Below are 19,842 nucleotides of genomic sequence, written 5' to 3'. Positions count from 1 at the left end.
GCAAACTGTGGGGAATACTCCTCCATAGCCTCTGCTTCAGTTCCTGTCAGGTTCCTGTGCTAACTTCTCTCAACTAAGAAATGTGACCTGAGAGCAGTAAGATGATGGGAATCACTGTTTCCAAAGTTGCTTTTGGTCACAGTATTTTATCTCAGCAGTAGAAACCCTGAGACATATAATGTAAGAAAATTATTTGGATACTAAGAAAAATAGTCACATGTATGTAGTATACAATAACATTATATAATCATCACCTGTTATTTATTTCTCACAGTTTATGAGATTATGTTTATTCTTGTTGATTTTGCATGATAAAACACTCTGACCAAAAGCAGCTTCAGGAAAAAAAGGGGTTATATTATTGATCCTTCTGGTCACAGCCCAGCGTTGAAGGATATCACAGCAAGAACTTCAAGACCTGAAGCAGAGACCGAAGAGCAGTGTGGCCTCAGCTTGCTCACTGATTCATGCTTAGCCAGCTGTCTTATAGCTGTCTAGGGTCCACCTGCCTACGGATATGACTGTCCTTAGTGACTTGGGCCCTTCCCCCTCCATAATCAAAAAAATATCTCACAGACAAAACCGCGGGCCAGTCTGATGGAGGCAGTTTTTCAGTTGAGGTTCCCTCTTCCCAAGTGACTCCAGGTTGTATAAAGTTGACAGAATGAACTAATCACCACTGGTTCATTCAGTAATAATGAGAGAAGAAAAGGAGATGCTCATCACCAGACTCAGAAAGGCAAGGACTGTTTCCTAACATGTGGAATGATGATTGAAATGTAAAAGTCCCTCTGACATGAAAGTGTAATAGGGAATATGAGGGGCAACGAAGAGGTTTATATACAGGGAGAAGGGTAAAGGAGAGGGTAATGGGGGAAAGACAAAATGTTTTATTTCATGTGTCATGTATATGTATATATAAATTATTGTTTATATATATTCATATACATGTTGTGTGTGCCAGATGAAACTAAAAGCAAGACTATATGGAATATAGAAGTCAGAAAGGAGATTATTTGGGGAGTATAAAAAGATCAATGAGGAGACAGCAGGAGGGATAAGGTGACAGTGTGGCCTTGTTGAAGGCAGTGTGTCAGTGAGAGTGGATATTTGAGGTTTCAAAAGCCTGTTAGATTCTCAGTTAGCCTTCTCATACCCCCTACCTTGTGGTTGTAACCTCTACATGTAATCTTGCAGCTACTGTTCCAGCACCATGTTATCTGCTGCCTGCCTGCTACCATGGTCCCTGCCTCAGTTTCTGAACTGTAAGCAAGTCCTGAATCTATGGGTCCTGTGTGTTCAGTTCATACAGCATACCATCAAGCAGTTCAGGCAAGAGCAGTTTCCTGTCCAAATGACTTGCCTTGTCACATTGAAGGCAAATTCTGTAACAAGTTTCTTCAGTGCCCATCAACCTCTCTGAAGTAAATGGTTCTGCAAGAAGCAGGCATACCTCATTGTCGAGAAAAGTCTGTTACTGGAATATTTTAAATGCCATATTCTGTAGGTCTTTGAAATGTTTGAAGAATACCTATCCATCTGAAATATATCTCTGTATATCTAGAAAACCTAACATGACTAGAAGCTTGACTATTATAAATGACTATTTATTAATATGTATTTCTTAATTATACATTACATTTTAAATGAACTGCATAAACATAATACCATAAATGAGAAAAAATACATATACACAGACTAACCAATTGACCTTATATTTGTATCAATAGACCAAAGTTCATACCACTGTAAATTATTCATTTCTAAATCATATCCCTTTTAAATGAAAACAAACATTTATAAACAATCATTTTGGGAATTTGGGTGTTGTTTTCTCCAAACTGCTTCCTGCTGATAGGTGAAGTATTTTTAGGATTCACAGAGACCTTTCAGGGGTCTTGTTTTATAAAACCTCATTAACCTTGAAGGAATTCACAGGTTCTTGTCTTCTATGGAAACAAAATCAGAACCTCTTTTCAAAGCAATATATCCTTAGACCCAAATTTTGAAGTCAAGATACCTTAATGTTGGTTTAACTTAGCAGCCCCCAGAATCAATCAAATGTCTCTATGAAGTGAGCTCATTAAGAGTCAAAAAATTTGAAAACAATGCAATATTATACATAATCCAGATTCTATGTGTATTTTCCAACTTTGCATGGCTTTTTATTTACTTTATTGCTTTTTAATAATTTATTCTCTTTATTTTCTTAATCTATGACTATCTGTACTCTTGTCTATATTCTTTTTCTTCTTAAAACACACTGTGATTCACTCAAAGATTTTTTTTAGTCTGAATCTGTTTTGATTGTATATCATAATGTTTTATATTGTAATCATTTTCTGACCAGGTGTGCTTTTTTAAAAAAAAAAAAAAAGTTAAGCAGGCATGGCTAGGACCAACTCTGCAGCCCTGCCTGTTTTCTCTGCCTTGTCCAACATAGTGGAGGTACATTCACCACCTCTGAGAGCCATGATCACCAGCCCAGCTCCAGGGACACAGCAGGTCTCTGTAGCCATTAAGCTACTCACATGCTGCTCACAATCCCCATTTAAGTGCAGGACCTCTCAGAAGAGCCAGAGTTAGTGCTGCCAGCATGAACCAAGAAATGATTTCTTATAGAAGCTATGCATTTTTTGCTGCTAATGCTGAGAAAGGAAGCCTTCTCTTAAAGGAGCCATGCTTCTGCTCACTGCCAGCAAACAGTCTATGTAAACAAATGTGTCTACCAAGAAACTGCACTTGGCTCCTATTTTAGTGGGTCTAGAAGCTTGCCCCCTCTCTCTCTAAAACTTTTTTAGGTCTTATGTGGATCCATGCACCATACTGTGGGTGCCTTTTGTAACCTGAGACTACTCGTTCATTTCCCTGCCTCCCAGAGCTGAATAATCACACAGAAACTATATTAATACAACAATGTTTGGCCTGTTAGCTCAGATTTCGTATTAACTAACTCTTACATCTTAAATTAACCAATTTCTATTAATTGATATATCACTATGAGGCTGTGGCCTACCAGTAAGGTTCCAGCATCTGTCTTCTTCAGCAGCTACATGGCATCTCTTTGACTCCACCTACTTTCTCTATATATCTCTGTTTCTATTTCTTGCCTGGCTTTATTCTGCCCTGCCATAGGCTAAAGCAAGTTCTTTATTAACCAATGATAATAAAACATATTCACAGCATTCAGAAGGGAATCCCACATAAAAATATACTTAATTAATATTTATTTTTTATTTCATTGATAGCAATGCATAGTTTCAAAAATAAATCTTATAGGTTAAAGTTGCCTCTATCAACTTTTAACCAAATAACACACTGGAGATTTTATTTCTCATCATTTTGATCTTGTGCTTAGTAGTTTGAGAATTATAATGGCTTATTTTTGTTGTGAGCCTGACTTGTGAGTAAGGACCTCTACCACATAATCCTGTGGGCATGTCTGTGAGCCATTTTGTTGAATTGTAATTGTTATAAGAGACCTCATTCCCCTGAGGGTGGTACCGTCATGAGGCAGATGGGCCTTGGTTAAGTAAGGAAGGTGGCTGAATGTGAGCCTGGAAACAAGCCAGTAATCAGGAGTCTCCCATGATTTTGGGTCCAGGCTTCTTCCTTGAGTTCCAGCCTTGACTTTCCTCAATGGTGGACTGTTATCTATAACCCAAAAGAAATGTTTTCCTCCCCCAGATTGGTATTGGTCACTCTGTTTATTCCAACAAGAGAAAAAGAAGGATCCTATTTCTCAAGGCAGAGTAACTTTCCCTTGGGAATCCCACTGCTGTTTGTGGAGGCAGTAGCTAGGACTGTTTCCACTGAGCTCCTCAGTCCATTGCATTAACAGTCAGGAGAGAGACACCATGTTAGTCACGTCTATTAGCCAAATGAGATAGAATTAGACCATGTCTGGAAATCAGGAGATTGGCAATACCTGTCACTACTCTTGTGTCAAAGCATTTTCTTATTTTTTATTTCCAAAAATTTATACCTCAACAGATGCAAAGGGCTACTGTCAATCCTTGCCTCATTTGATCTGTCAACACCTTCTGATAGAGTTGATGTCTACACTTCGTCTTGCTCTGCTTTGTATGTGGCAGTCACTGACAGAGCCACCTCACCATTGGTAACATTAAAGGCTGTGCTATTGATTGTTTTCTTCTCCCTTTTTTCTCCCATTTCTTTGTTTTTAGGAGTTTAAATCCTTGGAGATCTCTTTTTTTCTTAGTTTAATTTTTTTTCTGACTTCATAGCATTTGTTAATACAATCCTTAAATACTTTATTAATATCATTGCAGCCACCCCAAAATTTAAATAAATGAGGAAGACTTCTCTCCTGAATTTAAGATTAATTAAGTTAAAAGTCAGCTTCACATTATATTTTGTGTCTGATTTCCTAAATCGTACTCCCAAACTTGCCCACACAGAATCCCTTCCTAAATAGAAGCAATTCTTTCACTTATTCTGAGCAAAACCTTGGAATCATCTTTGAGTAAGTCATTCCCAACCTCCATTGAATTGGGAAATTATCATGGGGTTCTTCTAAAAACACTCTGACTATCCTCATCACTTCTGTTGTTACAACCCTGACATGCATTTCATCGTTTGTCAAGTTTCCTAACCAGGGAGTTCTCATCTGTCTGGCCACAGTGAACTGTTATTTCTTCCTGTTGGCCAGGGACACCTGTCTCAGCTGCGCCCTACCTTCTGTGTGGCATGAATTTCTTAGCCACCCATGTACTTTACCTTTTCTCTAAGACTTCCCTAAGGTCATTCTGTTCCAGATTATTACCCTATCCTCATTTTACATCTTGGACTCCGGATTTCTTTTTCTTCCTCTGCACAGTTTGTTTTCCAATGGCTTTCATTACCTTACAGCGCACTGCATAACTTTCCAAATGTATTGTGTTTAGTATCTGCTTTTTCCTGGCTAGAGGATGGCTAGAGTAGGCTTTCAGGGCCTAATGATTGTGGAACTTTCTCATCAGTGAGTGTATCCTGCATGCATGAAACAATGCATACACTGATTATTTTTTTTTGAAAACAGAAAAATAGAAGGAAAATAAGAACAAAACACTGCCCCATCTCTAAAGCCACTCAACCTCAAAAAGATATTTTTAATTGAATCTACCACTAAATATATGACTAAATATAATAATCACGCCACTTTCCCCATTTTAGACATTACATGTTGAATTCTTGCTAAGTTTTCGACATATGGAAGGGAGGGCGAAATTACAAATAGAAATGTCCATGTTAATAAAATGACAGAATATAGAAGTATATTGAATCTACTGTTTTTATTAAAACATGCTGAATTTCAGAATATTGAAAGAATTTATAAATTTGGTATGTTGCTATTCTGACATTTAAAAATAAAACAGAAAGAAGTTGTTTAAATCAAACCTAAATAAAGTATCAGAACATTATAAAAGAGCCATTCATAAATGTTTTAAAATGAAGATCTGGGGCTGCAAAGATGACTGAGTCAGACAGGAAACAACCTTCCACATGAATCCTTATCCCTAGCACCCATGAAAAGGCATGTTTTATGACACATAGCTATCTCTTTCATGGCAGGGGGTGTTGATGTAGAGACATGTAAATGCTCACTGACCACAGAGTTTATATAATTGTTGATTTCTGGGCTAAATGAGAGAACTTGTATCTAACAAGGTTAAGAGCAGCTGAGGAAAATACAGGATACAAACTTCAGACCTCCACAGGCATACACACATATGCATTCATGTGTATGCACACACAAGCATGTACTCAGACATATCCTACACACACACACCTGATTTCTGTAAGTCTTCATGGGTTTCTGACAGGTGATTCTTATCAAGCTAACCTGTCCTTTTCTCTAACAAGAAGGACTGAACCATAACTAAGTGCTCTACCCCTTACCTGCTGCCCAATCCACATCTTACATTATTTTAGAGCACTATCACACTAACAGTGTGTCTGAATCCTAACAAAGCATGCTTATCAATATTATCATTAAAATAGCACCCAAAAATCTGAAAACAGACATAAATATAAGGGTATAAAATACTTTACAATGTAGAATCATGAGTCCCAAAGATCTCAGGAGATGAGGAACATACAGAAGTCTAGAGAGCAAGTTAATGGACTACAAAATGCTAGTTGTTTAGCTACTGTTGAAAAAATAATATATTTAATAGTGTATATGTAGAAATACTGTATAAGTATTTTAGAATGGACATGTCAGAGAGACTTTCACAATTTTAGCCTTCCAGAGTTCTTCCTATAACCCTTAGTGGACAGTTCTTAGGACATGAACTTGAATTCTCGTTACGTTACATCAGCATAAGCTTGAGCATGTGTTAGAGTGACCAAAGCAGTAAAGCACCTCAGAATCATTTTGATAATGAAAATTAGAATAAACCTTGAGTTTCTCCGCTAAAGATGTCTCAAGGAGTATGTATCTATGTAACAATAATTCAGATATAGTCATGTAAAAGTTTTATGTCCCTTTCAACCTTAAAACTTGTCTGTTTTTAAAATAATAAAATTTTAGTAGCTCTATATGGTACTGAGTTATATCTTTGTTCAAGTCTCTGAGATGCTGCCAGCATACTCCACCTGCACCCCTCACTCCTTGTTGTTGTTCTAAACAGTTTCACTCCTTCTGTCAGTCACTGCCCCATTGCAGTGAAGAGACCCCATGGCCAGAATTACTTTCATAAAGGAAAGCGTTCAATCAGGGGTTACTTACAGTTTCGGAGGCCATTATCACGGCAGAGAGTATGGCAACATACAGGCATGCATGGTACTGGAGAAGAAGCTGACAGTTTTACATTCCTATCCTTAGGCAGCAGGCAGAGAGAGACTGGGGCTGGCATGGGCTTTGAAGCCTCAAAGCCCACCTTTGGTGGCTCACTTCCTCCAACAAGGCCACACCTACTTCAACAGGGTGACCTGTCCTAGTATTTCTAATCCTTTCAAACAGTTCTGCTCCCTGCCGACTGGGCATTCAAATATATGAACCTATGTGCGTCATTCTTATTCAAGCCACCACATCTACTATCATATCAGATGACTTTTATATATCTGTATAAAACCTTACTTGTGAATAAGGGAAAGCATGAGATTTGCCTTTTGAGAATGACTTTTCACTCAGTGATTATCTCCAGCTGCATACGTTTTCTTTCTTTTTTTAAGTTTTCCAAATGTTTATTATTATTATTATTACTATTATTATTATTGTAGCAGTATTGGGAATTGAGCTGAGAATCTCTCACGAGATGGTGAACTACTCTGTAATCATGCTACCCTCCTAATTCTCCTTTTACTTTTTTTATTAATTAATTTATTTATTAAAGATTTCTGTCTCTTCCCCTCCACCGCCTCCCATTTCCCTCCCCCTCCCCCAATCAAGTCCCCCTCCCTCCTCAGCACAAAGAACAATCAGGGTTCCCTGCCCTGTGGGAAGTCCAAGGACCACCCACTTCCATCCATGTCTAGTAAGGTGAGCATAGAAAACACTATCCTGAGTGAGGTGAGCCAGACCCAAAAAGAGGAACATGGGATGTACTCACTCATATTTGGTTTCTAGCCATAAATAAAGGACATTGAGCCTATTATTAGTGATCCTAGAGAAGCTAAATAAGAAAGAGAACCCAAAGAAAGACATATAGTCATCCTCCTGGATATTAACCTTCATCAGGCGATGAAAGGAGACAGAGACCCACATTGGATCACCGGACAGAAATCTCAAGATCCAAATCAGGAGCAGAAGGAGAGAGAGCATGAGCAAGAAACTCAGGACCACGAGGGGTGCACCCACACATTGAGACAATGGGAATGTTCTATCGGGAACTCACCAAGGCCAGCTGGCCTGGGTCTGAAAAAGCCTGGGATAAACCCAGACTTGCTGAACATAGTGGACAATGAGAACTACTGAGAACTCAAGAACAATGGCAATGGGTTTTTGATCCTACTGTACGTTTTCTTTCAAATAATGTAACTTCATTCTTCCTGGTGGAAAAAAATTCCACTGTGTCCTTTATGTCACACACATCATCTTCATCCATTCCTGTGTTGATGGACTCCCAGTTTGCTTCCATAGCTTAGCTACTGTGAGTAGTGCTGCATGTAACATTGTACAAGTATCTCTTTGGCCTATTGACTTGAAGTCCTTTGGGTAAGTACCCAAGAATGGTCGAGGTGGATCACAAGAGAGATCTAGTTTTATTTTTTGAATGATTTCTACAATGGTTTTTCTAGTTTTCAATCTCATAGTCTTACATGAGAATTCTCTTTTGTTGACATCCTTGCCAGAGCTTGTTGTTATTCATTTTTGTAATGACTTCTGTTCTGTCTGGAGTGAGAGGGCCTCTTAATGTAGTTTTAATTTGCATGTCTGTGATGGCGAGTAAATGACCTTCAAAATGTCTAATCTCTTCATGGCTTAATTTGTTTTTCTCTTGGATACATCACTACTAGTGTACTGTGCATCTTATTTATTCTTATTTGGTTCCATTTTCTGAATCATTAGGATGACACAAGTTACAAGAAGGCAGTGTTTTCAGATTATTTCCCCTATTTTATATGCTTACCACTTTAACCCTTACGTTACAAAACTTTTTGGTTCATAGTGGATGTACTATTTCAATCATTAATGAAACTATAACCCATGGTAGAAGCCCAAGAGACAAAAATCTTATGCCTGGTGGGAAACTCTTATAAAATCAATTTAAAAAAATAATTAAACTCTGTGTGCCCTGGCCCAGAAACTGACAGTGAGGCAGCGTGTGCTTCCCGAGCTGGCTCTCCACAGAAGGCTGCAGGAAAGCTAGCAGGGATGGAGCCAGTTACCTAGGTTCTTGATGAAATTCTTTAAGTCTGTAAAGAAGTTTAAAAAGATTTAATGTTGAGAACCAATGTGTACCTAAATTAGGCTTCTGTCTTTGTATATGATCTATGATCTATGCCATTTGGCCACCATATGCAGAGAAGTGCATATGCAAGCATATCTTGTTGGGATTTGTAGCCTCATTACCACCCCCACCCTTTGTTTTAATTTGAAGCAGTGATTCTGAAACTCGAATGTCTCAAAATTTGGGAACAATTATTGTGGAAACATCCCAGAAAATAAGCCCTATAGAAGACGGTGAAGACCGGAAAGAAATTGATCAAACAGAAGATAGCTATGCTCAACAAAGGGAAATGCAGACATGCTCCCACGAGGATGGCAGAGCCCTGAAGGTATGCTAGAGTTTAGCTTAGTTCTACACTGTGTCCCTAACCTCACCTAACTCAGATCGTTACAATCCCTACAGTTATGTCTTCTTGAGAATACACAGTAAAAATACTTTTGAATCATTTTCAGAACCACTTTGCTATATCTGCAAGATAAAATGAAAATAAACACTATGCTTATAAATTTTAAGATATTCTTGTCTCAGACAAAGGAAGAATGAAAAACTAATAGTAAGCTTATAATTCTTTTTAAGAAAATTAAATATAGCAAAGAAATTTATGCTTTTGTTTGCTTAAATAAAGTTATTTATTCTTACTATGCTCCTGCTACTTGACTAATGATAAATAGGTAGTTTTCTATAGAAATTACTGTTTGGCGCTGAGGCAGGAGAATCAAGAGCAGTCTAGTTTACAGTAAGAGACACTTAAAATATTTTTTGTTGGTACTGTTTTTTTGTGTGTATTACATGATGGACTGTTTTGTTCAGTTGTAACTATACATGTGCAGCCTAATGAGTTTGGAAACAAGAAACTCAAGTTCTTATTGACATGCAAGCAAATGTAAACCCTTTTGATTAAATGTACACTTGATTTTAACAGAAAATAAATAACAAAATTGTAGCCAGTGTATTTGGAAAATATTGGACTCCGTCACCAACCCCTGGAACTAACCATTATCTTTACTTTAATTTTGTCACTTTGTTTTTTCGAGTTTTGATTAAGTTTCCTTTCTGGAGCATTATGAAGTGAAGTCATGGAAAGCCTGGCTTCTCTTGCTCATTCATTTGCAGTCCTGTACATAATATTCCATTGTCTGAACATGCCACACATTGTCAATTACACTGTTAGAATTTGAGAGGCTTCCCTTCAGATTTCCTGCAAATAATGTTGCAATGAATATTCTTGTATATTTCATTCATTGAATAAATGTGGCCATTTCTGTAGTAAAAACTGAAACATGAATTATTGCTCCATGGCTGGTAAGTTTCTGAGATTATGGTTGACACTTTTTACTTTATTATGTGTGGGACCACTTTTCTGTACATCCCAAATGGTGATGGAAATCTCATCACTTAGTATGTTAGACTTTCTCATTTCAGCCACCTCTGTTTATTTTGACGTTCATCACTGAGGGTTTTCTGTGATTACCAAGGTATTGAGCCTTTTCTTTGTTGTTATTGACCATTTCTAATTCTTTGTAAACTGCCTTTTCATGTCTGTCTATTTTATAAGCTAATTATCTATATTTTTTATACATAGAATAACCAGGTATGGGATCTTATTATATATATATATGAATATATCATATATATGTGTGTATATGTGTATGTATATACATATATGTGTGTATGTTTGTAAAATAGAGAGAGAGAGAGTCTTTCTCTATGCCTTTTGTCCTAGTAGATGATGCCTTTAAAATAATAATATATTAATTCTAATATGACTCAATTTATCAATTTTGTCCTTATGTAGATAGGAAGATATATATATACAAACTTGCTATAATTCTAATTCCAAACAGGTCTGATGACCTGGGATGGGTGTATAAAGTCAGCCCAGCAAAGAAACTCTGACCACGTATTTTAGTCACTGAGACACCTGCAACCTATAAACTGTAATAAATAAAGATGATAAAAGTCCCTAATTACACCATGCTCCTTCCGTCCAGAGGATGAAGAAAGGGTTAGCCTTGTAAGACAGAAAACTTTATGTAATTGTTACCTTTTATCAGCCAATCACCATGAAAAATACAACTCCACTTCTGCCTTTACTTCCCATGTCAAAGGCCTGTTGGGTACCTAGACGCTCTTGCCGTTTATAAGGAGGCAGCTCTTACATCTCCTCCTCCTATCTGGGCACAGTGTTAGAGGATCACAGAGGAGCCTTGACTGCTTCTTCATTTCACTAGAGACTACAGAGACTCCTGAACATCTGTGATCTCGTGAGCCAAGCCCAGAGAAGAAGACTTTCATTACCTCATACCTAACAAGCCCCAAGCCTCCTTGTCTTGTCACAGTAGGCCAAGTGGGAGCTTTAACAAGGCTCTCTCTGTCTTCAGTTTCAGTAGTAAGAGCAGAGGCCCATTGGAGAGCCTGAACTTCCACCCTGTGTAGCAGTAATGATGTGCCCCTCTTCAACTATGGTGTCTCTAGAGACTGGGCTTCCATTCTCAACTTGTATAATTGATATTTTGCCTCTTGTTTCAACAGTGTAATTGGAGAAATCTGTTCAAGCAAAATGCAAATAATATCAAAAGTCTTCACACACAGTGCTCAACTATTCAGGGTACAAATGGAAATCATTCATCATATATAGAACCAATGATACTGCAGCTTATATAAGAAATATCAATCAACAAAAGACAAAATATATTAAAGCAGTTCACTTCAATGAGTAATTATGGACAGGTTACAGTATGAAAAAAAAGTCTATTAATAAAAAAAAGAGTTCTGGCAAAGAAGTAAAGATATTGAAAAAGCCAAATAAGACTTTAAAAACTGAAACATAACTTGTTTTTATTTGCCCCACAGAGGGAGCATAAATCCTCATTGGTTCCATTATAACATGGGATGATACTATACCCTCAGAGGGTATTTTATCCATCCAATGAAGTGCTGAGTCTAGAAGTAAATCTGCTTACTTTTTGGCATCTGATCCTTAATGAAGATGAAAGAATATTTCAATTAAAGAAGGATAGTCTTTTTGACAAATAGCAGGATCAGGTGGTTTTTCTTAAGCAAAACCAGGAGTATATAACTAAATCTTAAATCTTATGCATAAGTTATGCATAACATATAAGGGTGTAACATTTAAGTTATAAAACTCATAGAAGGAAATCTAAGAGAAAAATCTTCAGAACCTAGAGCTGATGAATAAAGAATTTTTAGACCTGATACTAATCCAAGATCCATAAATTAGATTACCTTAAAATTAACAACTTTCGCAAAGCAAAAGATCCTACTTAGAAAGTGAGACCACGTGGCTGATGCCCAGTATCTGATAAAAGTTGAGTTGAATAAAGAGCTCTCAAACTCCAGCCATAAAAGATAACAACAATTCAACTGGGAGTGGGCAAGGCATGAACAGACAGTTGACCCAAAAGGATACCTGGGTGGCGAATAGGTACACAAGTTGTTCAGCATCACTACCCTTTCAGGAGTTGAGGTTAGGATCACAAAGGACAGCACAATGAAAATAATCACAACCCCAAGAGCTGACGTCAGTGCAGACAGCGGGGTTCAGGCTTTGCTGGTGTGATTTTGGAATGCAACAATGTAGCATTCCAGAAAATTCCTTGATAATTTCTGAAAAACTGTACCTACCACTTATACTACAATCCAGTTGTCACACTTTTAGATACTAATCCCAGGAAGATAAACAGTGTTTACCAGAAGCAAGGTGATAAGAAGTCTTTGATTCCCCAGAACTGATACCACACATGACACACCATTCAGCTCCCCAGAGGCAGGCTGGCTTAGAGCTCCCCATGGGAAAGCCATGTTGGTGTGCATCTTGAGGTGATCATCTTGCCTTGGTCTTCCAAATATGAGCCACCTCTCCCAGCATGAAATTAAGAAAAATATGTTGTTATTACTCTTGGAGGTTCATTTGCTATTAGCTTTTCATGTCTACATTCAAACAGACCAGGAGAAGCATCCAAACAAAGCTCCCAGACTACCAGAGACTGCTTCATTAAGTAGCCATGTTTTATTGCCATTCTTTTATTCAACCTCCTTTTTTTTTTTACTCATTTTTATTGAGCTCTACATTTTTCTCTGCTCTCCTCCCTGACTCTCCCCTCCCCTTCAGCCCTCTCCCAAGGTCCCCAAGCTCCCAGTTTACTCAGGAAATCTTGTCTTGTTCTACTGCCTGTGTAGATTAGATCCATGTAGGTTTCTCTTAGAGTCCTCATTGCTGCCACTTCTCCTTTTAAGAACTGTCCTCAAGTGAAATTCTACTTCTTTTCAGTTGCTTTCATGTCAATATCTTCTACCCGATAGTTCAACTTTAAATTTATTGTATATATTAAAATGTTAATTCAGGTGGATTTCTGAGAATATAATTTAGGAATCAATTATAGAATTTTATTGCCCATACATTTTATTTACTTAAATATATTAAATGACATGTAAATTTGTTTGACATTGTCACTGTGTAGTATCCAATTTTTTTCTGAAACCTTCAAATTTAGGATATGTCTCATTATAAGAATACCAAGAAAATGGCTTTTCAAAAGAAGAGTGGAAGCACACAGAAGAGTTTGCATGCAGTGGTCCCTGCCAGAGGTAAGAGTGTAATAAAAAGAAAGTAACAGTGTCTTTATCAATGTAATCTGATTTTGCAAATTATGAACAATATTATCTTTATTTAGTTAACAGAGAAAAGTGCAAAAATATCCCTGCCCAAAAATCCAGTAGCAACACTATTTTATTACGAGAACGGATTATCTCCTTGCAGCAACAGAACAGTTTGCTTCATAATGCCAGGAAAGCAGCAGAGTCATCTGCTAAGGAATATAAAGAAGCCAACGAGAAACTCCTCCACCAACAGCAGGTATCTGAGCAGCGATTTCAGACCAGCAGACAGACAATAAAGGTAAAGGGAATGTTGAGACTGAGTTATAATAAATATGCAGATCATATTGATATTTTATTTTATATCTGGTTTTAGTTCCCATATCTGTTAGACATGCGTGCAAGTTTTAAAAAAAATCTGAGGTGTTAATGTAGATCCTATCACCTTAAATTGTCACATGATCCCTCGCGGAGTCACAGAACTGCAAATTATGATCAATTTGGTGGCAGTAAAAGATTCATGTGAGCTCTGCTCATGTTGATTTAGAGAGCAGTATCCTCTGGTGTCCTTCATCCCCTCTGACCCTTCCACTCTTTCTGCCTCCTCTTCAGGGGGTTTCCTGAGCTCTGAGCGGAGGGATTTGATGGAGACATCCCATTTAGAGCTGAGTGTTCCATGGTCTCTCATTCTATCTCCACAGGATTCTGTGTGTGTGTGTGTGTGTGTGTGTGTGTGTGTGTGTGTGCGCGCGCGCATGTGTGTGTGCCTTTATTTGGTGACTGTTGTTTTCTTTCTTAGTGGGTGGTTATATTTTGTTTTCTTAGGTCTGGGAATTTTGTTATATTGGGTTTTGTTTGTTTCTTTTTTTAAGAAAGAACTTCAAGCCGGGCGGTGGTGGCGCACGCCTTTAATCCCAGCACTTGGGAGGCAGAGGCAGGCGGATCTCTGTGAGTTCGAGACCAGCCTGGTCTACAAGAGCTAGTTCCAGGACAGGCTCCAAAACCACAGAGAAACCCTGTCTCGAAAAACCAAAAAAGAAAAAAAAAAGAAAGAAAGAACTTCAAGTTAGATGAGTAGGGAGGGGGAGATGATATGGAAAGACAAGTGATAGGAAGAATATGATTAAAACATATTTATTTTAAAATTGTTTTAAATAATAAAAATACTATAAAAGGCCCAAACAACCTACTTCTAAAGCCAATCCTTATTTTAATAAAAATATGCAGTAATTAGCAAAAGCTAAAAATAAAAGATGTAAGCTCTCTACTGCTCCAGTGCCTGGCCTGTCTGCTGCCATGTTCCACGCCATGATGTAATGGACTCTTAACCTCTGGAACAATGAGCCCCAAATTAAACATCTTCTTTTATAAGTTGCATGGTCATGACATTTTGTCACAGCAAATCCAAAAATACTACAACAATAATATTTCTTAAAATTTAAGAAGAGATGCTTCTAAGCTAGGACCTGGAAAACAAAATTTTTCCCCCAGGCTATTGCTGCTAAGAACTCAATTGTAGCTATCTGAATGGCCACAGGATTCATATGCAGCCTGTGAGCATAAGTATTGCAGATGTACATGGCTGCTTTTTTTAATGAACATTTTTATCTTCTCCAATTTCTTGAAGAATCCTTGATTCCCCTACTCTGAGGCAGATAAATTCTGTAACAGCATATTTAATTCTCAGACTTTTGGGACAGTCTTAAATAATGCAGTTCAATTTTTAGGATTTGAGTTTTTAAATTTGTGACATTTCTTATTCAATTATATTAACTAATTAATATTAAATTTGCTTAATCAAAACTTAAATAAAAGACTATAGTGAAGTGAGAGATCCTGGAACATGGCCCAGTCAGCAAATGCCTTGGGATTTTAGATTATTCCAGCATATAGACACCACATCTCAAAATCGGCTAGCAAACCCTTAAATTATAAAAGTGTCAGATTCTATGAACCTGCATTAAATTTTCACCTATTGTTTTGATATCTTTGTCAGTATTTCCCAAATGTATATTTTTGATAATTGTTTATATACCCTTTGTCTGAAAGGTTGGAAGTGGTAAACTACTGGCCATTTTTTCTGTCAGGAATTATAGGATTTTTAAAAACCTCATTGTCTTTGGATAATCTTTGTTTAAGCCTCTAGTAATAAAAACATGGAAAACAACTCTATGATTCTCATTGCTCACCCCCAAAGTTTCTTTTGCTTTACATCAGTAGATTGTGTGGTACACAGTTGTTGTAAGCTATTCAGTTTATATATGTCAGATTCTCTAGGGCCATGGCTTTTGTCAGATGAAGCATGTTTTATTTTGAGGCTGATGAAACACAGTGAGGTTATTGATCTGTGCATGACATAGCCTGTCTCTCTCCTGGCAGAGTGTAGCAACATTTATCCAGGAATTTGTGAAATGTCACTCGGATCATGTTCGCAAGGTAAACTGTGCAAAATCCAGGATCTGAGCTCAGAATCCATGTGGAATTGGACGTGACTGTCTTGTTCCTATGTCCGATCTTCTAGATGAACTGAGTGATATTTGTTAACAGAATATCTGGGTCTGATTGTTAGTGACCATTATGATTACTTAGAACACTGTGTGCTAGAAAATCTTTTTTTTTATATTCTGTTCTTACTTCTGACTTTACAGCAGAAAATATACAAAAGAAAATACAGCCTGAATAGCATCAACTTAAAACTTAATTTTTGTTTATGATGAAACTATGAGAGAGATTGCAGTTATTTATTTACAGCAATGTTTCTTCTCTGTAGTGATATACTTTCAAATACATTTGTCTCATTAAATTACCAATCTTCCTGGAAGGTGACAAATTAGAACTTTTTTTCTGATTATGAATTGTGATATTTAGCTGTACTTACTATTTTAGTATTTGTTTTCAGCTTTATTTTGTTGCACAGGGGCTACATAAGATCCTTTGCATGCAGGCATATAGTGCACTTTGAGTATATCCACCCCATACCCAATACACACCACATTCATAAGCCTTCTCTCTCCCATCCATGCCTCCTGTTTGTCCTCTTTGTTTCATAGGCATTTCACTCTTTCTTTCAATGACTAAATATTGTTTTGTGTGTGTGTGTGTGTGTGTGTATGAATGAATGCTTTTATGTATACTATATTTCATATTACAATAAAATTCTCAATAGGGAATAAAATATGATCCTTATTTCTCATTTAAGATACTAATATGAGAGTTGAATATGTGATCTGGGATTCCCCTCTCTGTATGCTGTGAATATGTTTTATTATCTTTGGTTAATAAAGAAGATACTTGGGCCTATGGCAGTGCAGACAGAGTGAAGCAAGGCAGGAATTCCAAGCAGAGATAAAAGAAAAAATAGGTGGAGTCAGAGAGAGGCCATGTAGCTGATGAAGGAGACAGACACCTGCTAAAACCTTACCAGTAACCACGAGCCTCATGGTAAAATACAAAATAATAGAAATAGGTTAATTTAAGATGTAAGAGCTATCTAGAAATATGCTTAAGATATTGGCCAAACAGTATTGTAATTAATATTGTTTCTTTGTGATGATTTTGGATCTGGGTGGCCAGGAAACACATATGCAGCCTCTGCTTATATCCTTCTGTGGTCATTGATGGAGTTGAAAAACAGATATTAATAGTTATACCATAACTAAGGAGTTATGGTAAAAGATAGATTAGATATAAAACTTTAGACTCACAAAGATAGGATAAATGATAGAGTATTTTCCTTAATTTGTCAAATGTAAATAGACTAAGTATTATAACTATAATTCTTGCTTGAGAACTGTTTTGTTTTATGTAATCTTGCTATGCTAAATTTAAAACCTTCCTTTTTAACTAGACAGAAAATAGGAGGTGATGTGGGATTCCTGTCTGTATGTTGTGAATATGTTTTACTGACATTGGTTAATAAAGAAACTGTTTTGGCCAGTGGCTTAGCCGAATAGAGAAATGCAGGAATTCCAAGCAAATAGAGGAGAATAGAAGGTGGAGACAGAGAGATGCCATGTAGCCACAGAAGGAGACAGATGCCCAGGAACCTTACTGGCAAACCATTGGCCAAGCAGTGTTGTAATTAATATAGTTTCTTGTGATTATTTTGGATCTGGGTGGCCAAGAAATGAACAAGCAGCCTCCATCTATAAATGTGTATCACAGTCGAAGGAAATTATGAAATGATTTATACATATTATTGTTATAGTTGTGCATACATTCATATACAAAGTATACGTAAAGTACACGTATATGTAAAGATTGTTGAGGGAGCAATCATTTTGCTATCATTCTTTAGTAAAGTTTTTGAAGGAGGTGGCATTTGAATTGAATAATTTTGAAAGTTGAGTGCATGGAGAAAACAATTAAAATAAAATAAAACTTTAAAATGTCAAAGAGAGAAAGCAGTTTATTGAAAGTATTGAGTAATTCAATAGAGCTGCTTTTGAAATCATGTGAACCAATGTGGACATGAAGCTTGCTATATGGACCAGGCTTGAACTCACAGAGATCCTGCCTCTGCCTCTCAAATGCTAGAATAATAGGCATTTAACCTCATGCCCTATTTTATCTGTCTTCTATTAGAATTCTCTTCCATTTTTTGATGTGTGTGTAAATGTATGTTTATTTATGTGCCATGTGTATGCATTGTATGTAAAAGCCATGAGTCATCTTCATATATTATTTCTTGGGGTACTGTCTGCCTTGGTTTTTTTTTGCAGGGAGAGCGGACCCTTTTTTTTTATCCTGGCCACCCGGCTAGTTTATACCCAAAATAATCACACAGAAATTGTATTAATTAAACACTGCCTGGCCCATTAGAGTTCTATCCTCTTATTGGCTAACTCTTGCATCTTGATTTAACCCATTTCTAATAATCTGTATGTCACCATGGGGTCGTGGCTTACTGGGAAAGATTCAGCTTATCTGGTTTGATACACCTGGCAGTTCCATGGTGGCTCTCTCTCTGCTCTTCTTCTGAGCATTCAGTTCTGTATACTCTGCCTACCTAAGTGCTGCCCTATCAAAAGGCCAAGGCAGTTTCTTTATTCAACCAATGAACGAAACACATAGACAGAAGAACCTCCTACACCAGGTTTTTAAGACAGACTCTCTCACTGGTCTCAAACTTGCTGATAGACTAAGGCTTGCCACTGGCTGGTAAATCCCAAGAATCCATCTATTTTTCACCAGCCCCCAACCATTAAATCTTTATTTTTTGTATGAGTTCTGGGGATTAAATTCAAGGTTCTCTGACTATTAAGACAATCACCTTACTGAGCTATAACTCTATCCCTCCCTGGTGTTTTCTAAAGTTCATAGGTGTTTATGATGTACAAGTGAGTACTAAGAAAACAACCTCAAAGAACTTAGACAACAATGAGGACACTAAGAGAGACTTACATAGATCTAATCTACATGGGAAGTAGAAAAGACAAGATCTCCTGAGTAAATTTGGAGCATGGGGACCTTGGGGGAGAGTTGAAAAGGGGAGGGTAGAGGCATGGAGGGGAGCAGAGAAAAAATGTAGAGCTCAATAAAAAGAAATCAATAAAAAAGTATCTCATAAAAATAGAGACAGAGTATAAGCAACAAGATAGTGTTTTGTAAATTTCAATAAAAATAAATAATCTATAGAATATTAATAAAAGTACAGTTTTATTTTCAAAGAGTTTTTATAGAGGTGTCACTTAGTTTGATGAAAAAGTATATCTAAGAAGTTAAGGAAAATATAAGCTCCAGGAGCCTAGCCCAGTGCTTGTCCATGGATCTCTGCATCTGCTTCTGTCAGTGACTGGATGGAGGTTCTGTGATGACAATTAGGGTAATACTAATCTGAATATAGAAGAAGGTCAGTTCAGCTACCCTCTCTACTATTGCTAGGAGTTTTAGCTGGGGTCATCTTTGTGAATTCCTGGGAAGTTAGGATTCTCTCTAACCCCATAATGGCTTCCTCTATCAAGATATCTCTTTCATTGCTGCCCCTCTCCATCCCTCCCCCAACTTGGCCATCTTGAGCCTCATGGTCTCATTCCCCACCCCTTTCCTTCTACTCCCCTTTCCAGTTTACTCAGGAGATCTCAACTGTTTCCCTTTCCTGGGGTCCTCCATGTGTGTCCCACTTAGGGTCTTTCTTTTTACCTAGCTTCTCTTGAGTTGTAGATTTTATCCTGATTATCCTTTGCTTTATGTCTGATACCCACTTATGACTGAGTTTACCTTTCGGGGTCTGGGTCATCTCACTCAGGATGCTTTTTTCTAGTTCCATCCATTTGCCTGCAGATTTTGTTTTCCGCTGAGTAATACTCCACTGTGTGCCATATATATA

At 37.3% G+C, this 19,842-nt stretch overlaps 1 protein-coding gene across 10 annotated transcripts in view; it reads left to right on the top strand.

Annotated features, from left to right (window-relative positions):
* Nucleotides 1-19,842, top strand: part of Cntln (centlein) — a 235,960-nt gene that overhangs the window by 160,352 nt on the left and 55,766 nt on the right. For 8 of the 10 annotated variants that reach the window (XM_050157428.1, XM_050157429.1, XM_050157427.1 and 5 more), the window contains 3 exons: nucleotides 9,048-9,225; nucleotides 13,412-13,505; nucleotides 13,592-13,815. In XM_050157428.1, the coding sequence (XP_050013385.1) occupies nucleotides 9,048-9,225; nucleotides 13,412-13,505; nucleotides 13,592-13,815 (496 nt within the window). The remainder of the gene's footprint in view (nucleotides 1-9,047; nucleotides 9,226-13,411; nucleotides 13,506-13,591; nucleotides 13,816-19,842) is intronic. The other 2 variants (XM_050157430.1, XM_050157431.1) reach the window with 1 other exon arrangement.

Source organism: Alexandromys fortis, unplaced genomic scaffold (assembly GCF_014885135.2).
Source record: "Alexandromys fortis isolate MF-2015 unplaced genomic scaffold, M_Fortis_MF-2015_v1.1 scaffold_64, whole genome shotgun sequence".
Classification (NCBI taxonomy): Eukaryota; Metazoa; Chordata; class Mammalia; order Rodentia; family Cricetidae; genus Alexandromys; species Alexandromys fortis.
The sequence above is the reverse complement of the archived record's forward strand: the minus strand, read 5'-3'. Positions and strand labels throughout refer to the sequence as shown.